This window comes from Podarcis liolepis, assembly GCF_965112155.1.
Source record: "Podarcis liolepis genome assembly, chromosome: 7".
Classification (NCBI taxonomy): Eukaryota; Metazoa; Chordata; class Lepidosauria; order Squamata; family Lacertidae; genus Podarcis; species Podarcis liolepis.
Window position 1 is genome coordinate 3,792,629 of NC_139561.1, and position 21,200 is coordinate 3,813,828.

The 21,200-nt window shown below is 48.3% G+C and overlaps 1 protein-coding gene across 2 annotated transcripts in view; it reads left to right on the forward strand.

Annotated features, from left to right (window-relative positions):
• Positions 1-339: 339 nt before the first annotated feature.
• KCNIP3 (potassium voltage-gated channel interacting protein 3) overlaps positions 340-21,200 on the forward strand; it is a 135,151-nt gene continuing 114,290 nt past the window's right edge. Inside the window, exon 1 of one of the 2 annotated variants that reach the window (XM_083514387.1) lies at positions 340-684. In XM_083514387.1, the coding sequence (XP_083370513.1) occupies positions 670-684 (15 nt within the window). In that variant the 5' untranslated portion in view covers positions 340-669. Of the gene's footprint in view, positions 685-11,224; positions 11,433-21,200 lie in introns of those variants that run through there. The other variant, XM_083514388.1, reaches the window with a different exon arrangement.

The following is a 21,200-nucleotide window of genomic DNA, read 5'->3' on the forward strand; positions in this document are numbered from 1 at the left end:
CCGTGGGTGGGTGGCCCACCCACCAGTCAAAGCTGGCTCCCGTTGGGTGGGGGAGATCAGGATCTGGCCCTCTGGCTGGCCCCAATTCCCTCACTCCTGTGTGTGGAAGTGAAAACAGGGGCCTTCCGGTCAAGGTCTTCCACAGACACAGGCAGCAAGAACTTTCACAGACCCTGACCCCTCCGTACTGACAGGGGGTGCCCCCTTTAAATCCCCCTGGCGGGGTTCATGTATTCAGCTCATGGGCTGCATTAGGAAAGAGAGAGCAAAGGGGGAGGAGGAAGGGGGGGCGCTGAGAGTTCGGTTGCTATGGAAACTGGCAGCCTAGGCTGGCATGTTGCCTAACAGAGAGTGGGAATAATGGTTCAATAGGTAAACTTGGCACAGGGGTGTTCTCTTTTGTTGAGGATGCTTCCACAAGGACAAAGGCAGCTGGCAGGGCCACCTTCGCTCCACTTTTCCGCCTCTTCTTCGCTCAGCCGCCAAGGCAGGCCTGGCGAGAGCAGCCTCAAGGGAACAACTCCGAGGGAAGTCGCAGGAGCAACAGCCGGCGCTGTTTGGATTTTGTAGGCCAGAGAGAGAGAGAGAGAGAACACCTCCCACCAACCCCCACATTGGGACTGAATCCACGAAACGGCCGAAAACCACTGTCAAGTTTCCAGCAAGGACATGTTTGAGAACCTGGTGAGTAAATGCCACGTGAAAGTGAAGCCTGCAGGTGGGGTGGCAGATGCTCAGAAGAAAATCTCTGCCCCTAAGGTTTCATGGGTCCCATCCACACCTTCCATTTAAAGGACTCTCATACCACTTTAACAGCAGCGGCTTCCGCCAAAAGAACACTGGGAACTGTAAAAAAGGTAAAGGACCCCTGGCAGTTAAGTCCAGTCAAAGGTGACTATGGGGTTGTGGCGCTCATCTCGCTTTCCCCCTCCTTGGGAGTCCTCTGGGCAGCCGCAGCTGCCGCCCCTGGTCTCTGAGCTGCCCCCCCCCCCGCCCCAAAGAGAGGTGCCTCCTCACACTGCCCTAGAATCACCTTTCGCCTGGGGAGCTTGTAGCCAGGGCTGCTGCAACAAACAGCTGTGCAAGTCTTTGGGGGGCAGAGACATGAGGGGGCATCAGAGGAGGGAGGGAAGGAAAGAGGGACAGAGGCCAGTGTTGCCCGTGGCACCCCTGACCACCATTCAAGGCACACTGGTTGAAAACCACTGGCTTAAGGTGATGTGGACGTTCTATCTGTGGTGCCATATCCACACATGCCCGTTGTGACTTGATGCTGCAGTGATCAACTTGCATGTATGAACTATCTTCAAGTTTATAGCAGTTAATTGTTCAGAAATCAAGAGATGTATTGGCACATGTGAGACAGTCCAAGTGTAATTGTGTATAGTTAAATGATGTGAATCCTACACTTCCAATATGGCCTTCCATTAGATCTTTTGGCCTCCCTTTCACATTGAATGAAGAGCCACATATCATGCATTCCTATTTGTGTCCCTATTTACCAGGGACAGTCTGGTGCCCATCTTGGAACATCATGCTCAGGTTCAGACCCCTCCTGCCAGGTCTCCAGAAGTAATATTTCGGAGTGGAGGGTAGATATGTCCTCTTTTCTCCAACAAACATGCTCTAAAGGATGTGTAAGGATGCACTTCCTGCACCATAGATGCTGAGGTGTGTTTTGAGCAGTGATAGTATATAATCACACTGGTGTGTTTTGCTAATGTACCATTAATGAAAAGAAGTAACACCAATTTGACTTTAAAACTGGTAAAGAGCAGAGCAGCCAAGGCTCTGCTAGGGTTGCCATATTTCCAAAAGTAAAAACCAGGACACCATGAAAGTTGTTGAGCTTGACTTGCCTAAGATCCAGGATAAATCTGGCTGTATGGCAGCCCAGGCTCTGCCCTCAGTGAGCGGCCACCGATTGGCCTGTTTGAGCAACCAGCCCCGAGATCCTGAGGCTATGGGGGATTCCCTGCAATGCTGGGAAGTGAGCCTGGCCAGGCGATGGGGATTGAGGCCTGAGTGTGAGGGAAGCACCCCCCCCCCCAGGAAAGCCGTGAGCGGCCATTATTGCAGAGTAAATGCATATAGCACACAACTGAAAGAACAGAGTCCCACCACCTTTGGGGCCCATGGGCACCCCTGGAACTTAGACAAAGGGTCAGGGGCACCACCAGAAAATGACTATGTGGGAAGGTGCTTCCAAGCTTTTTCAGATTTCATTTTTCTTTCACATATGAAACACAACTCACCAGACCAGTAGTTGAATAATGATTGGTCACTTCACAGAAGGCTGAGTTACTTGCTCAAGAAACGGAGTGGAAGGCAGGGTTGTGATCTGAGTTTTAAACTCATAGCCAATCCTTTCCCTCCACCTTGTTTTGCTGCAGCATAATGCCCATTTCACAGAAGCCATATAACCTGCCCAAGAATCTGAAGGCAGATCCACACCATACATTGAAAACACACTTGACACTCATTTTTCTTATTGATTTTTAAATGCTGCTTTTAATTTATGTGCTTGTTTGCTGTGGCAAAAGAACAACTAATAAATCAATAATCAATCAATCAATCAATCAATCAATCAATAGCAACAATAAAACACAACTTCCTCCAAAGACACTGGTCTTCCTCTCACAGAGCTACAATTCCCAGCACCTTTAACAAACTACAGCTCCCAGAAATGTTTGGGAAAAGCCCCGTGCTTTAAATGTGCACTGAATGTATTGAATTTTTATTTGAATGGTTGTTTGATGTTTAAATGCCTGGTGTGGATTTGCCCTGAGTACAAGGCAGTACATTTACTTTAGCGATGTGCAGTTCTGGGGGTGGGAGAGAAAGGTGAAGGGGCTTGGTAATTTATCTTTGATATGAGAACAGAAGTGTGGCAAATATGCCTCTCTTTGGGTTGGTGAAGCCATCTGAGACCATTTGTGATACCATCTGCCCTGTTCTGGTTGTGTGAGAGGCCTTGTTCCTGCGGGGGAAAACTGGTCTTCTGCAGCACAACCACATTCCTCAAGTAAACCGAGTGTGATGGGACTCCTCACGTGCTCAGTGATCACATGTACTCACATGCTGTGCTGAATTGTTATCATTATCACAAAACTAAAGCAGTTCAAAAGCTGTCAGGAAAAAGATGCACACTTGAAGATGAGGAGGAGAACAAATCAGGCATCGGGCTGGGCCAGCAAAGAGAGACAAAAATAGTTTAGCTGAAAACGGAACACCTGTCAAACTGTAAGGACTGAGATTTTCATATTAAAGAGAAAAAGAGAGAAAGTAGGGCTTTGAAATTCAAAGAAACTTCCTCACCCCGTGCCATTCAAATAAAAAACGCCACATCATTTTATCTCTCCAGCTGGTTAAACATAGTAGTGCGGTAGCAAATTCAGAAGTGCGGGTGTGTGGGAGTGGAGGGAGAGGGGCGTCCCCTTCATGCTAGGCACAGCCCCATCCCCTCACAGCCATGCGAAGGCCCAGCCTTCTAAGATTATGCAACCTTCTAATATTATACAATATAATTATATAATAATTATAATTGCACTGCAACAATCAGTGCAGATCTTCCTGTATTGCCTTTCAGCTAGATTTACTGTTTTCTGGGTCTTACAAATGGGTAGTGATTTGGAGTGCTCCAATATCTTATTTCAGAGCGACATAAATTGATGCTCCAATGTGTGTAACAGAACTTGCACACCAGTCTCTTGAAACGGAAGCGCCTTCTGATTTCAGATCTCCTAAATGCTTCACTTTGAGCCTACAGAACAACTTCTTGGTGTTCTTCCTGTGTGCTTGCTCCAGTGAAACCAACCCTCAGAGGGTGACTCACCTCATAGAATCAAACGATTGTAGAGTTATAAGGGACCCTAAGGGCCATCTAGTCCAACCCTCTGCAATACAGGAATCACACATCTTTTCACTCTGATGGGCTCCAACCAGCACAAAGGGAGGCAGCGCAAAGTTCCTATTTCATACTGATTGGGAGTTCTAGGATGAGGGAGACAGGGACCCTGCTTCAGAAATATTAACATGACTTCAACCATGGACCGCTATACATTTGGTTAGACATCTGGATTTAGATTGGCTCTTAATTCCTATAAACAAAATGATGACAGAGTTCAAAATCAACAGATTTGTTGAGGTCAGCTGTGGTCATTACAGGCACCCTCCAAATTACATGTGTTCAACTAGGGCACGTTCAGCTTTATGCACTTAGCATAACAGTAATAATAATGAGGGGTGTATCCAGGAATATATTTTTTTTCCAGTCCCACCCACCATTGAACCCAATGGTGCTTGGTGCTCCTACTATACGCGATTTCACATATATGTGTGGTACCTGGGAATGTAACCCCTGTGGAAGCAGGAAGTCACCTGTATAGGGCAACCTGTTCCATCCTGGTACCCTACATATGTTGCTTTGCAGTACATCTCCCATCAGCCCCTGGTGGGGCTGATGATGGGAGTTAGGAGTCCAAAACATCTGGAGAGCACCAGGTTGTTGAAAGCTATTAGAGTAGCTAATTTTGGGGCTGGACCCATTTCCAGGAGGGTACCTGTATTAGTCAATTGCAGCAAAGAGAGTCCTGCAACCCATTAAAGAATAACCAGTTTATTGTGGCATATGTCTTTGTGGATTACAGTACACTCTACTGATTATGTGAACAAAAGTGTATGTCTTTTGGACTGGAAAGATTCTGGCATTTGGGTGGGCTAAGGAGCAGGGAGAGCCCAATGAAAGCTTAAGGGCAGAGTAGGGTCCAATCCTCCCTGCTAACCTGAGTAGGAAATGAAGGAAGTCTAACAAAGTTCTGCTTCTTCCCACCATGAATACTACTTTGACATTTTATTCAAATGTTGATTTTTTTGAAAAAACGGTGACACTTGTTTGCTGGTGCCTGGAGCATATGTTTAGTCTGCTTACTGGATAATCCAGCACTGGTTGGGGCTGATGCAAGTTGGAACCCAAAACCACTGGAGGACAGTTGGTTGGTGAACTAATGTTATTTCTGAATAAGGAAATATTGCTGGTACGGAGGGGTCCTTTTAGTGAAAGTTTGGAGAGCAAGCCAGAGGTGAAAGTAATGCCCCCTAAATTATCTCTCTTTATTCAGCACCGAAATAAAAGTGTTCCTCTGCTGCTGGAACACTGACTGGGAATTCATTCCGCACAGAGATTTCAATCTCCACCAGCAAAATCAGACAGCTGCTTCTGGCTGATGGAGAATGAGAGAGAGAGAGAGAGACAGAAGGAGTTGCGTTGCAATTATAATTAGATCCCAGAGTCCAAATAAATGTGATAAGGCTGCCAGATACAAATTGTCTATTCATAGTGATTTTGTAAGTTTCCCCTTCGAAAAGGAGGAGTCTATGCCTGCTTTTGTAGGGACAACCTTCTGTATGAGGAAAGTGCAATGCGTTTCTTTGGGGGAGCAGCCACAGGATGGAGATTTAGACACTTATGAATGGCATGGAGAAAACAGCCGAAGAATCTTTCTCTCTCTGCCCCTCTCATGAAGGGTGGAGAGCCTTTTTCAGGCCAAGGGCCACGTTCACTTCTCAGCAACCTTGCAGGGGCCACATGACGGGGTGGGCAGTGCCAGAGGCAAAAACAGGCAGAGCAGTAAGTGTGAATTCTGCCTTTGCACACTTGCAAAGTTAGTTTCTTCACACTCACGCATCACTCTCCATCCTCCACCCAGTCATGCAAGAAGCATTGTCAGGGTTCAAGGGCACATTCCAGCCAGGCAAAAACACCCGTGAAGAGGGGCTGGAGAGGAGAGTCTGATAAAGAGGTCTTGAAGGGCACATTTGGGCCCCTAGGTCTGCGGTTCTCATCCCAGAGGAACCTTTAGAGCAGCTCTGCAAATTACTAATAGAATAAAAAACTAATAGGTCAGTATTAGTTTCCTCATATTGCCTGGAACATTCTAAAGTGCAGTAAAAATGTCAAGCAGGGTTATATTCTTATGAATGAGCCATTTGTGTGTAGGAAATGGTACAGCTACCAGTGTCATTGTCTGTAAGTGTCAAACAGACCATCCTGACATTCCTTCTGGAAGGAAAAAGTGCAGCTATAGAACTTCCACATCAGTGGAGCAGGGATGACGTGGCACTACTTATTTCACAGCAGGGAACAGTGACATCATCTCCTGGGGGGCTGTTTGCCAGTTCCCTGCATGCCAAATAAATAAACTTTGCTCAGGGAGAGACCCACCAAATAAATGAGCTCAACAGAGGAAGAGGCGGATTCTGTTAGTTGAAGTTCCTTCATTATGACGAAATGTCATGTCACATAAATGCAGCAAGCTTTTGAGCCACCAAGAGCTCTTCATCGGGCTGGATGTTACATAACTTGGGAGGCAGGAAGTGAGAGAAAATCTGGCTTTGTATTGATGTTGCAATGTCTGCATTGGTCAAAATTCATTTTTGTTGCATAGTCTTAGAAGGTGTGCGGCTCTGGGGGTTGCCATGAAGAAAGAGCACCTGGGCTTTGGAAATTTCCCACTATGCTCCTGTTCTGCATGGTTTGACAATCTCTCCTGCTCCAGGGGTGAACAGAATTGCCCTTTCTGATTATGGAGGACCAAACAGGAGGTACCAGGATGAGAATCCTGCAACAATGACTTAGAATGGAAGGTGAGAGGTGGGGTGCCAAATGTTGGCCTCACAACAGAGCACTGTTGCGTCACTGCCTGAATGCGCCCTCAGATGTATTTGATCTCACTGTCAATCAAGGGGGAAACTTTTAATGTGGAACTATCCTTCCTGGTGTCTGTGCTGAGTTTTCAAATTCAATATTGGAGTGCAGACTGCCCTGTTTTCTCAGTTCTTGTCCTTCTTGCTTGATAAAAGTTAGGCAGGGGATTGACTGAGTAGTTTCAGGGACTGCTGAATGCCTTGTTGCAGGAGAGGGAAGTGCCAAAGCAAAGCCTCAAAGGAGGCTGTGTTGTGCTTCCTTCTTAAGAGGGCCTCCCTGGAGCCAGAAGTTTACACTATAACTATAGCTCAGTTGCAGATATTCCCTTTGGGGGCAAAGTACTCAAGATGTGGGTAGGTACAACTTCAGACATGCTTGGACAAAACAGAGTGCAGTGGTACCTCGGGTTACAAACGCTTCAGGTTACAGACTCCGCTAACCCAGAAATAGTACCTTGGGTTAAGAACTTTGCTTCAGATGAGAACAGAAATCTCGCAGCAGCAGCGGGAGGCCCCATTAGCTGAAATGGTATCTTAGGTTAAGAACAGTTTCAGATTAAGAACGGACCTCCAGAACGAATTAAGTTCTTAACCCGAGGTACCACTGTATCTGGACCCATTTTAATCCAGCTTCAGGCCTGGATTTGGGACTGAAACTGCCTCTGTCACCATGATTGATGACCCTTATCAGGAGAGAAGGAGGGCAACCATGTAAATAAACCATGATACCTCTATAGCTTCTGATGCCATTGACCGTAGTATCCTCCTGGGCCACCTTCAGGGATTGTGTGTTGAAGGCCCTGTCTGGTAGTAGTGGTTCCGATCCTACCACCAGACGCTGTTCCTGCTCACTCCCCTGGGGATTGCAGGATCCCACAAGGCTCAGTCTTCTCTCCCAGGCTCTTTGAGATCTAATTGAAGCTGTTGGGAGCTGTCTTTAGGAGATTTGGAATGAGGTGTCACCAATATGTGGATGGCACCAAGCCATCATACACCAGTATGGTGTAGTGGTTAAGAGCGGTAGTCTCGTAATCTGGGGAACCGGGTTCGCGTCTCCGCTCCTCCACATGCAGCTGCTGGGTGACCTTGGGCCAGTCACACTTCTTTGAAGTCTCTCAGCCCCACTCACCTCACAGAGTGTTTGTTGTGGGGGAGGAAGGGAAAGGAGAACGTTAGCCACTTTGAGACTCCTTAAAAGGGAGTGAAAGGCGAGATATCAAATCCAAACTCCTCCTCCTCCTCTTCTTCTTCTTCTTCTTCTTCTTCTTCTTCTTCTTCTTCTTCTTCTTCTTCTTCTTCTCCTTCTTCTCTAACTCCCTGCACCACTTGAACTTGGCTTGAGTTTTGCTCTTAGCTGCGGCCCTTAAATGTTCTCCAAGCACCATTCCCAAGGCACTAGGCAGAGACAGCCTGCCCTCACCCCCTAGGTGTTATCCTCCAGCTCTGCCCAGGTGCCACTAGGCTCCAACTTTATCCCAGCAGGCTCCACCCTGACCTCATCCTAATCTGACATAGAGCTGGGGTGCAGTTTCCAGGAAGTCTGTCCCCTCCCCACAACAAAATCCATTGAGGGTTTTCTTTTTGGAACCCCTCAGCAGATATCATCAGCTATTAATGCTATTTTTTAGGAGCAGGAGAGATCTCCTGCATCACATGTCCTGATGATGTTATGTGTCTAAATGTGAATATGTATATTCCCAGGAGACTGTAGGGGAATGAAGTTAACATCCCAGAATGTATCTGATGGAACTGTGTGTGTGTGTGTGTGTGTGTGTGTGTGTGGTTTATGTGCTGCACACTCACTGTTCCTTAATCTCAGCTTCCTACATCTTAAGATCAAGCCCATGCTGGATCCCTTTGTTTACATCATCTACAATAGCTGTACCTTTTCTCAACCTCTGTCAAATGCTGGTGGATATGAAAAGTATAATCTCAGCTCAGCTCAGAAAGCGGAAGGCTGAGACGAAGCAAACAAGAGGGACAGGCACATCACTCCTTGGAGCAAAGTGACTTTGATGGCACTTTGTAATGTTAATGGTTTGACAGTTTGGTTCCTCAGTTGGACCCAGCTCCTTTTTCCGAAATAAGTCTATAAAAAAGAAACCAGCAAGAAAACAAATGGGACAGCCTTGAGGCATATCATACATTTTGGCTAAGTATGGACTACACTTCCCACAGCTAATGATGGTTTTCTCCAGGCTTAGACATGATCCTTTGATTGAATGGGGTGGAGGGAGGGCTGAGCTATTTATGAGCACTCAGCGCATATCGGAGAGAGTGGATGTGTGCAATGCACGAGAGCAACGTGGAATGAGAATACAGTGTATTGATTGGGGTCTGTTTTCCTATATATCTATTAACGAAGTCAAACTAGCTCTGACTTGCCTTTGGCTGCACTTATGGCTGTAGAGAGGTGAATAGGGTATCAAATAAAACACAGAATGTGTAGTTTTGCGGAGGAATAGTACTGGGGGCTTTAGTTTTGTTTTTTGCACTATATCTCCCAAGTTACACAAATTTACCCAAAGGGGAAGGGGACTTTGCTACACAACACAAGCTGCAGCAGGGCCAGCCCTACCAGTTGCTGCAAACCACAGGAGGGGAGGGTCCTGCTTGCACGTTTCCTCCAGGCAGCTGGTTGGCCACTGTGAGAAGGCTGGTCTGGGTGGGCCATTGGCCCAAGGCAGGGGTCTGCAACCCGCGGCTCCGGAGCCGCATGTGGCTCTTTTACACCTTTGCCGCGGCTCCGGGGCAGATACTAGCGAGGGGAGGAGGCGCATTGTGCGCCCCGACACTCCTCACTGTGGCAGGCGCTGTACTGGCTGTGACGTCGCATGGGGGCGGTGCGTGCGTTACTCACGCACCGTCCCGACGTCACCTTCCCGCCCGCTGTCAGATCGTGGCTCCGGAGATATATTTGTTTTAAATGTCGCAATGGTTTTGCGGCTCCCAGTTGTTGTTTTTTCTTCGGAAACGGGTCCAAGTGGCTCTTTTTGTCTTAAAGGTTGCAGACCCCTGGCCCAAGGGAAGGAGTGGGCAGCAGCTCATTCTCCCTCCAGAACCCCCTGGCCATTTTCTTTTGTTGCAGGACTGAGCTAGGATGTGCCTCCCAGTTTACGCTGCACTCCCTAAAGAGGGATGCTCCCAGGTGCAATGGAGGGTGCGATCCCATCTCCACGTGGAAGAAAGATGCAGCTCCTGGTCCAGTTAAGTTTTGTGCAGTCATGAAATAGGGAGGGCTGCCATCTTGCCCTTTGCCTCAGGCAGCAGAAGGTCTTGGGGTGGGTGGGTCTCTGAAACCTCCTTAGTTATTGCCTGCAGGAGCTCTGTCCTTAGCTAATCAAATGAGCTCCCACTCACCACTGAATGAGGTGCTGGAGCACCACGGAATGTTCACAAATCTTCCAGCTGCTGAGATATTTTCAGCACAAAAACTGTCCCGTGTAAATCCTAGGGAGAGTTGTTGATGGGATGGGGTTCAGTAGAAAAGGGAGTAAGCGGTGGCACCACAAATAAGCAGGCTATGAGAGTGAGCAGAGGAGGGGAAGAGGCTCAGAGAAGGTACTGGATGCAGCTACTGTATATGCCTTTGCAAATGTATGTGGGCCTCCACTTAGCAACCAGGTCATTTTATGGATGCTTTGTATTGCTATTTATTCAGCTGAAATCATAGAATTGTAGAGCTGGAAGGGATCCCGAGTCATCTAGTCCAACCCCCTGCAACGCAGAGATGGTTAGGCGTTATAATTTCCAGCCATTGGGAAATACTCATTATGTCAGACTCCTAATGCCGGCTTTTCTTGGGACACGAGCCTGAGATGGCCGGTGCTACGTGTGGCCACTGAGGCATGTTTTGCTGGCACTTGAAGCCCACAGGCAGGTTGGCTTCTCCCTGTGCTGAGCTCTTGGTGTGAAGATCCTCAGGACATGGAGAGACAGAGGAAGCAGGCTCTAGGGCTGCCTCCCCCAGCCTGGTGCCTTCCAGCTGTTTTGGACTGCCAGCCTCAGCATTGTGTGACTGCCTGATGGCAACTGGAAAAGGCTGAGTCCCAGCAGAGTCCAACTAAGCTCAGTCTCCGACATCATTTAATTAGAAATAGAAATATCAGTCGGCATCCATTGCAAGTTCATCCAAACTCCTGTTCCCACCAAAGTAGTTGGGCAAAGATAGGCTGAGAAATGGTTCCAGCAGCCCCCAGCAGAATGGGGATGACAAGGACCAAGCGGAAGCTCCGGTAGTGCCAGGGGCTGCCAACGACGACCCAGATGCAAAGGAAGGACCCAACTCTTTAGGGGGGGGGCAGTTGGGCAGAGGCGGCCTTCCTCACCCCTCGGCCCCGCCATCGCCTCCCGCTGGCCTCCTTCAAGGAATCGGCGAGAAGGCACAGGAGCGGGGTGGGCGAAGGGAAGTTGGCAAGCCCCGAGAGGCGGGAGGGCGAGAGAGCGGGGCGCTGCCCAGGAGGCACCTGCCCGCCCCTCCCGCTCGCCCGGGGCGGGGGCGTTGCGGGGCCGAGGAGCCGAGGGAGTTAACGCCGCCGCCGTCGTGCAGGCGGGCGGGCGGGCGGGTGGGTTTTCGCTCGGCGTCGGCTCCGCTGCCGGCTTGGGAGGGGACGAGCCGCGCTCCGCCGCCGCCGCCGGTGCCCAGCGCGTTACATCACGGCCAGCTCCGCCACCTCGTCCTCTTGCCGCCGCCGCCGCACGGAAGCTCCGCCGAGCCCGCCATGCAGGTAACGGGGTCCGGGGGGCGCCAGGCTGGTCCCCTCGAGGGGCGCCGAGGCAGGCGGGCGGGGGACGCGCCCGGGTGCCCCTCGGGATGGGAAAGTTTGTCTCCGGGGTGGCAGCCCCCCCATCCTTTGGGGGCGCCGGAAGCGGGGCCCAAAGTGGGTGAAGGAAGCGAGTTCTGGGAACTGTTGCTGCCGCTGCTTTTAAAGTGCTTCTCCGCACTTCTGATGTTGAGACCACAGTCGGGTTTCGTTTCAGCCTCACAACAATCCTGCATGGTAGGTTAGGAGGGTGGAGGAGGGAGAAAATAAAAGCTAGGGAGTTTCTTAGCCGGTTCAGCGATCTCCAAACTTGCTGCTTTGTGATCGCCCCCTTTAAAGTGCTCTAGACGGGGGTGTCTGCCCCCCCCATCAGAACAGGTTCGGGTGGGTCTGCAAAGGCAGGCCAGGGTGCAACAAGGGGGGTGCAGTGGTGCAGCAATAAAACTGCTAGCACATTTGCAAAGCTAAGCAGGGTCTGGTTTCAGTTTGCACGGGGGACCTGTTTTGAGATCCCTGCATTGCAGGGGGTTGGATAGATGACCCTCAGCGCCCCTCCCAACTCTACAATTCCATGATTCTCTCTGACAGGAGCTCCTGTTTCCAGGACTGGCTGCTAAGTGAAGGGACCATAAGTTAGGCAAGTCTAGGTTTGTATCTGGTCTCTGGCTCACAAGGTGGCCTCTTGCAGCCATCTGATAATATGAGGACTGTCCTGTCCTACGGGGTTGTTGCAAAGATTGCTGAAATAATGCACATGGACTTTGAACAGTTGAGAACGCTGCAAAGTGTTGTTACAGCTGGTATTCATTGAAGGACATGCATCCACCAGGGATCCAACGAAAGCCAGGAAGGTTGAAGTGGGGCATTTTGGGGTTGGCAGCTGAGGCTCCCCCACTCCTGCCTGCACTGCAAAGTCCACTGCACACTCAGCGTATATAGGGATTTCTCTAGCATGCTCCCCCCTGCCCTTTCCCCCTCACCATTTTACCCTTTTAATTCCAACCTTTTCCATCCACTCTCCAGACCTATCACTTTCCCAAATTAAGACAGACCAGGCAGATCATCTGCGTTTCTTTTCTAAGAAGAAAATTAAAATTAAAAAGCAAAGCAAAAAACAGGAACACAGGAGCCAAGGAAGCTTGCTTATACCAAGTCAGACACTGCTCAGAATTGCCAACACTGGCTGGCAGCACCTCTCCGGGGTTTCTGGGTGGGGGAAATTCCCAGCTCTTCCTGGAGAAACCAGAGGTTGAACCCAGGACCTTTTGCCTGAAAAGCAGGTGTTCTTCTGCTGTTCTTCTACAGCCTTTCCCTCAAAAGATTTTGAGTCCATGATGACAGCACCCTGCTGCAGAGAATCTTTTCTCCCCAGGAACTCAAGGTGGTGCCCATGGTTCTGCTCCCCATTTTATCCTCACAACAGCCTTGTGAAGTAGGTTAGGCAGAGAGAGAGAGAGAGAGAGAGAGAGAGAGAGAGAGAGAGAGAGAGACTGGCCCAAGGTCACCCAGTCAGCTTCATAGCTGAGCAGGGATTTGAACCCTGGTCTCCCAGCGCTCGAACCATCATGCCACACTAGCTCCCCACCCTGCCCCCCTCATGCGCAGGAACTGGCAGGAATCGGGTACTGTTCACATATATTTCCTAGGGAGGAAAAGTGGGTCTTTCTGTGCCTAAAATGGAGCATTTCCCACAATTATTCCCCTACAGGAAACCACTCAGAATGTGACAAGAAGAGGTCAAAACTGGCCCTTTCTTGCCAAGTAGCTGGTGAAATGGGCAACTCTGGAGCAAGCCTGGAGTGACAGGAGCCTGTCAGAGAAGCCTGGAAGTTAGAGTGGCCTTCTTGGGTTTTTTGAGGTCACTTGGCATGCCCCCCCCCAGTGTTATGCAAAGTCTTTCCTTGTTTTCCACAGAGGAGACTTTTTCTCCTCCTCACATTATCATCATCACCATTGACCTTAATTCCCCAGTTCTAACCCCTCTCCCATGCAGTCTGCCAAGGCAGCATGTGAGCAACAAGTTGGTGTTGCCTAAGAGTGTGAGCAGCTTCTCACCTTAACCCCTGCCACTAGGCAGCTGTGTGCTACAAAGCCACTGCTCTCAGCCTCTGCCCCTCAATCGGGGGTGATAATTGCAGTCACTGACTCACCTTGCAGGGTTGTTGTAAAAATGACTGAGATAATGTTGCTGAAGGGGCTTTGAACACACAAAAGATGCTCTAAAAATGCTGCCTTTATTTTGGCTGCAGCTCAGCCGCAGAGCACCTGTTTGCCTTCAGAAGGTCTTATGTTCAATCTCCAGTGGCCACAAGCAGGGAGAAGTGGGGAGGCGGGCTGTCTGAAACCCCAGAGAGCCGCTGCCAAACAGTGTTGACAGTATTGAGCTAGTTGGGCCAATCGTCTGACTTGGTATAAGGCAGTTTCCTGTGTTCCTATTGGAGGAAGAGTTATGGCTCAGAGATAGACTACCTGTTTAGAATGCAGGTGTTTCCAGGTTTAGTCCTTGTAATCTTCAGGTAGGGTTGGGAGAGACCCCACCTGAAATCCCAGAGAGCTGTTGGCAGTAAAGGAAGACAGTTGAGGTTTCATTCTGGGGCATAATTTAGCCCAGGCCTTGCATGTTAGCAGCAAGTTCCACGGAGTCTGATGGACTGTGCATGGGGTTGCCACCTGGGAGTAAGGGCTCGGAGCAATTGCTGCACCACCTCCCAGTTTCAGTGACCATTTTGTGTATGCTGACTGTTGGCAGTGAGGATGCAGTGCTAGCCCTATTCCACCCCTGGGTATGTCCCTCTTTTTTATCACCTTCACTCCCCTCTTAGCTTGTTCTCAAAATCTCTTCCAGTTAGTTTGTGCAGTATCTTTTGTCTGAGCATCTTTTTACATGATAAGAGCCCCTATGAACAGTCTGCCCAGGAGATTCTGGAGTTGGGGACTAAGGTTGTAAGAAGGCTGTTCTCACCTGTATCGGTTACAATCAGTGCTGTCTCTGTTCTGCTGCAGTTTGGTTTCTCCCAAATTGTATGTTATTCGTCTCACTGTCCACTATTTAATGTCAGTTGCATAAGTTATGTTATTTACATAACATAAGTTGCATTCATTTCACTGAAAAGGGAATGTGAAAAAGATTTCTATCCAGGGCTGTTTTCAGGGGTCCCACTCTCAGATTTCCTGCTCTTCCCCACCACTTTTAATCATATTGTTTTCTTTGCTGACAAGATGTCTGAGCTCCCTTCAAATCACGGTTGAGACCTGAGCCATCCACCATCATAACATGATCAGAGGCAAATGGATAGGCCTGTGCCCTGAGTCTGGGAAGTACCTACATGCCATGCCCCCAATTCTGTCTGTGGCATTTTGACCGGTGACGGCCATTTCACCACATGTGCACCACGGTGCTCTCCTTGAGGGGAGAGCCTGCATGTGTGAACTTGCTTCTGAGGCTGTTCCAATCAAGTCATGATTCCTGCACTGCAGGGAGCTGGACAAAGGGCTCTTGGGGTCCCTTCCAACTCTACAACCTCTGTGATTCTGTTTCACTGTGGTTGCTCATCATGATATCTGAGAAAGCCTTCAGAGTGAAGTGGGTTGAGCCATAGTGGCTTGCAAGCTTAGAATATCCATAAGAAAATACCACAGCAGAATCCAACCTCCCTCACTGCAAGTCAACCAGAGATGGGGGTGGGCTAAAGACTTGGAGCTTGAAGACCTTGATTCCTGCACTGCTTGAATCAGCTGGTCGGTTACAGGACTAAGTCTGAGGCTGAATATCTCAACTCAGCCACAGACTTGTTTTGTGTCCTTCGACCAAGCATCCTTCACTTTAAGAGACATGCTCACAACACCATCTGTAACATGTGGATGATAATAATCCAGGGTTTCCTTACAAAAATGATACAAATTGATACATGGGCGTGTAGTGCTTTGAACACTTGGAAAGTGCCGCATAAGTTCTAAGGATCATTTCTTACTGTTTTAGCTACAGGTTATCTGGGTGACCACAAGCAACCTTTTTCAGACTTGTTTCCCAATGTGTAAAATCTGAATAATAGCAACATGTTTCATAGGGCTGTTGCAAGAATGAACCTGGGTTGTGGGACCTGTGCCCCTCCAGATGTTTTTAGAGCCCAGCTTCCACCAGCTCCAGTTTACATGGCCAATGGTCAGGAATGCTGCGAGCAACATCTGGAGGCCCAAAAGCTATCCATCCCTGAACGAGAAGTTGTAACACTCATTGTGCAGCGGAAGAACCCATATCAGCCACCTCCAACCTACATACTGACTGGGGCTGACGGGAGTTGTAGTACCAAACAGGCGGAGGGCGCAAGGTTGGGAAAGTCTGGCAGTGAGACTTGGCCTCTCCCCCCAAATCTGAAATTTCTCCCCCTTCCCTTTGCTCAAACTATTCTTGCTTCCCCCCACATTGGACTCCAGAGCTTCCTATTAGCCTCTGACCCCACCATTCCACTATCTCCTTCTCCATTTGTCTCCTTCTTCTTATGCCACACAGTCCTCTTGGGTGAACCCAATGCCAGCTTCAGCGACTGATGCCTTTCTTATCTCAAAGAGCAGCTGCCAGCTGAAGCAGCTGCTATGCCAACTGACCCCCACTTTTTTCTGCTGAGGGGGGAGGACAACCTCTCTTTCAGGCAGCACAGATGAGAGAGAGAGAGAGAGAGAGAGAGAGAGAGAGAGAGAACATAAGACGAGCCTGGCTGCTGTATCGGCCAAAGCATCTCTCTGGTCCAGCATCCTGTCATCACAGCGACCAACCAAATGCCCTAGTAGGAAGGCTCCCAAACAAGACGTGAGCACAACTGCACTCTCCCCATTTGTGATTCCCCGCAGCCGGTATTCAGAGACATCCAGCCTCCAGCCCTGGACGTAGAGCATAGCCAGCATGGCTAGTGGCCATTGAGAGCCTTTAGGATATTATTTATAGAACGACATAAGCAAACAAGTAAAACAGGTCCTTGCCTTCATTAAATTTATGCTAGTCTAAAGTTACACAAAGGGGTGAATGAGGAGGAAGACATCAGGAGAAGGGAGGGGAGGTTAACAAGGGATGAATGCAATAGCCCATAAGACTACACTGACTTTGTAAGGACAGCTCAGCTGGATCAGGCCAAGGGCCCATCTCCACGGCCAACTAGATGCCCCAAGGGGAAGCCCATAAGCCGGGCCTGAGCCCAACCCCACCCCACCCCACCTTTCCAGTTCCCAGCAACTGGCGTCCAGAGGTTTGTTGCTTCTGACAGTGCAGGCAGAACATGACTATCATGGCAGAAGAAGACAAGCAATGAAGACCCTTCACCCATTATCTGCTTTAGGTGTACGTTTAAAAGCATAAAGTATGAATGAAGCAAATAATATGTTTGCATGTGTCACAGGGATGTGCTTGTCAGGGAACCTGGATTGTCTGTAGAGCCTGTTAAGTGCACACTTGTGTTGGTAGCAGCTCAGAGTGTGAAAAGATGACCCAGAGAAAGACCACGGATTCACTGGTTCAAGAGGTTGCTTCCTCTTACTGCTTTTTGCACTAAACAAAAGCACAAAGCTGAAAATTGGGAATGACTCTCCCCCCCCCATTTTTATGTCAATTGCAATTATAATATTGGGGGGGGGATGAGTTTGCATTTAAATGTGAACCTACCTAATTTGCACTTCCTGAAACAATATACAAATCAACCTTCAAAATTCACACTTATCTGATTTTTGCAGAGCAGTTCTCCCAGCCAAGAAATGTATGCAAAAATGCATGTACTAGGGGAAGGTGTGCATATAAATGCACACACTAATGAAAATAGCAGATAAAAACACATTATTTTAGGGAAAACATATTAGGGGAAATTGCATGTAAAAACTAAGGCTGTAGGATAAATTTGCACTAAAATGCTAATGAATTTCATGATAACTAATACAAATTGATATAGAAATGTGGAGAACTGAATTTAAGATGGGGAAAATTAGAAACCGAGAGAAACTGAAAAGGACAGATTCACCTCTCTCTTACTGCAAGGGAGCCGAAAAGTAACTGAGAACAATTGCCCACGGAACATATGGTAGACTTGCATAAAAGATGTTAGAAACTGGTAATCCAGCTCCCAGCAGATCATGGAAGTTTTTCCAGCTTGAGAGGGCCGTGGCTGGAGATGCATTTGCACAAACAGGAGGGATGGAGTGTTTTTGGCTTAGATTGGCTTGAAAGCAAGCCCATAAAAACTTACACTGGTCCAGAATGCCTGTTCCCACAACAAGAGCAGAGCAACTGCTTTGCAAGCAGAAGGTCCAGTTTCAATCCCTGCCGTCTCCAGGTAGGGCTGGCAGTTTCCCCTGCCTGCAACTCTGAAGAGCCACTGCCAGTCAGTGTAGATCATACTGAGTTAGATGGGCCAATGGCCTGACTTGGTATAAGGCAGCTTCCTAGGTTCTTATTCAGGATGATCAACAAGCACCGTGCATGAAAGAGGCATCAAACACGTATTAAGCCTCATGTGTGCGAATACCCAGCAGCAGTTGTTGTTAGCATCTGTCTGTCTTGAGAGACAATGGAGTGCGCCTCCAGGGGTGAAGTTAAACCGCTGTGTTACCAGCACCAAAGTGGGTGCAGTCCTGGGTAGTGTGTCTGGAGGTCCTGGGCTGCCCAGATGACAAGACCCTCCTCTCGCCCTTGCTGATGGGGTCCAAATGAAAACAGAGCAAGACATTTGACACCAGCTTGGCTGCAGGAGTTGCTGGAAGGAGGCCTACAGGATGCGATCCAACAGTCTAAGGGACTCCACTATGGATTTGTTTAGAGTTTACACATAGAATCATAGAGTTGGAAGGGATCCAGGGTCATCCAGCCCAACCCCCTGCAATGCAGGAATCTCAACTAAGGCATCCATGTCAGACGGCCACCCAACCTCTGCTTAAAAACCTCCAAGGAAGGAGAGTCCACCGCCTCCTGAGGGAGACCGTTCTACTCTTGAACAGCTCTTACTGTCAGAAAGTTATTCCTGATGTTTAGTCAAAATCTCCTTTCTTGTGACTTGAAACCTCCCCTCCAGAATAGGAGAAAACAAGCTTGCTCCGTGTTTCAGGTGACAGCCCTTGAATATTTGAAGATGGCTATTATGTCTCCTATTAATCTTCTCTTTTCTAGGCTAAACATACCCCGCTCCTTCAACTGTTCCTCAATGCAGGGAGGGAATTGGTATCCCTGTCTGACTCTCACAGAGGCTGATTAGAAGGAGATAAGCCCTGAGCAATGATTCACACTGAGCCGCTGAGTGCAGACTCCTGGCTGAGTGGGACTTCAGAGCTCCCTGAAGCCCTGCCTTGATTGGTTGATTTTTCCTGGCTCATGACTTGTGAATTACTTCCCTGCTCCTCATGCTATCAAAGGTAGCAGTTGGATGAAGGGACACTGGGCATTTCAGGCCAGGTAGCAAACACCTAGTTAGAACCCTCTAGAACAGACTTCCCCAACCTGGTGCCCTACAGATGTTTTGCACTAATACTCCCACCAATTTAAAATTGTGTAAATACACATACTTATTGGGGAGGTGGGAGAGGAGAGTAAAGCACTTGTTTTGCTGGTTGGAGGATCTGGAACACAGAGAGAAGGGACAGTGGCTGGAGAGAAGTGGGGAAAGGGAGAAATGGAAGAGAAGTGAATAAATGTAGGATGGGGAGAAAAATAATAATAGTGAAATATAAAAAGGAAGGATGAGGTGGAGCAGGATGGAGGGAACAAGAAAATGAATGGAGCTGAGGGAGGATGAGGAAGAGAAAAGGGAGGGGACAGGAAAGGCAGTCAGAGGCTGGGTAGATGGAAGGATGAAGACAAGGAAGTGAAGAATAGGAGCGGAAGTAGGAGAATGATTTGCTCTGGCAACTTGGCCTAGCTCTGCTGCAATGCCTGTGCAGGTAACAGTAATAATGATGGCCATTCTCATCATTAATTATAGCCTTAATGAATACAAGTAAAACATAAATATGTACATAGGGATGAACTACCCCCCCCCCTTATGGTGCCCTGCCCCCTGAACTCTAAGGCTGGCTATGGTCCCTGCCTGCCACTCCTGACCAAATACTGTCTTGTGACAGAACCTTTTTTGGGATTGTTGAGACTCTGTGGCTCTTTGCGGAATGGGCCTCCTTCAAAGAGCAGCTTGATCTTCCTGTGCCGCTGGCTTTTGAAACAGGTGTGCCAGCCGGTGGCAACAAGGCCAACGCCAATAAATAATGAACAACCTGCGAATGCCGAAAACAAAAGGGGGAGACGCTTGTCTGAATTATTGATGAGTACAGAGAGAAGGATCCAGCAAAAAGATAGATAGAATATAATGACCTGTTTGCCTGGTCAGTTATATGTACTTCTTAGTTCATTGTCATCTGCAGTTGGACAAACATTTGCTGGTCTATGTTCTGAATGTTTCGGTTTGCGAATGCCAAAAAACTGGAAGTAATTGCTTCCGTTTTCGAACGCGCACCAGAAGTTGAACGGGTTCCGCTGCGTGTTTTTCAGTTTTCAGTTGCAGCCAGACCTTTGCGCCTCGATTTTCAAACATTTCAGAAGTCGAACAGTCTTCCGGAACGGATTACATTTGATAACCAAGATACTACTGTACTGCACTTTGTTGTTCTCACCAATCTCAAATCATTTTTTCCCTTATGTCTTCCTGTTTTAAGAAGGAATGTAGGATGATCCACTGTTTCTGCTAAAACCTACATTGAATATATTTTGTTGGCATAGAAACATCAAACCGTGCCCAGAGGGCTTTTTTGCATAACATGCCAAGAAGACAGCCTGAACCAACTTGGTGACTGCCAATTGTCTTGGACTACAGTGTGCAGGCTGGGGCTGATGGGAATTGTAGTTCAAAACATCTGGAGGACATCAGGTTGGCAAAGGTTTACATTACATCAAGTTTTACATTTCCAGGGGTGGGAGAGGGGATTAAAGGGTTTCCTGCTCTTGATAACAAATGTTAACTGGCTGCCTTGGAGAGCTGACTGTCACCAAGCATTACGACCCCTTAAGACCTAAGTTACAACCTAATTTAAGAAGTTCAGTAAATGAGTAAATGTTTTAATGCAAGTCATAGTCTGAAAAGATTTGTTGAAATAATACAGCTGCCTGTGTCCCTGTGACCCGGAGGCAAAATCCAGAAGCAAAAATGAGCTAACTGGAGTGGGAACATGGAATCTGAATTTAAAGGAGGTAACATCAGCCAGACCTAAAATGGCACCTGCATGTTAAAAGTGCTTTTCAGAAAATGATGCACAGCTTCCCCCACTTTTCCGAAAGCTAGGCTTGCTCTCCAGCTATTAAAGATGCTTTAGCTGAACACAAAACCACTTCAGAGGGTTGAATCATCCGCTGTGTCTCTTCAGCCAGGCAGGCTAGAATCCAGAACACATCGGCAGCAGCACCATGGCCTATTTTTAAACAAGGTGTGCATGAAGCGAGGGAAGCATCTACAGCAGCTAGCTTGCAACAGGGTGTGGTGAGGATTTGCTGCCCTTTGGCAGAGTAGTCACCTTAGCAGAACAGAAGCCAAGCCAAACCTGTCCTTTGTTTGGAATGTTGTTGAGGAAAAGGGCCAATTTATGGAGTATCTCAAGAGAGGCTCAGAAAGTTAGCTTGACTGCAGAGGTGCATTAACCACTTGCTCCACTTTTCTTTTTGCCGGAATGATGATGGTATGCATGCAAGCAATGATAATAGAATCAAAGAATTGTAGA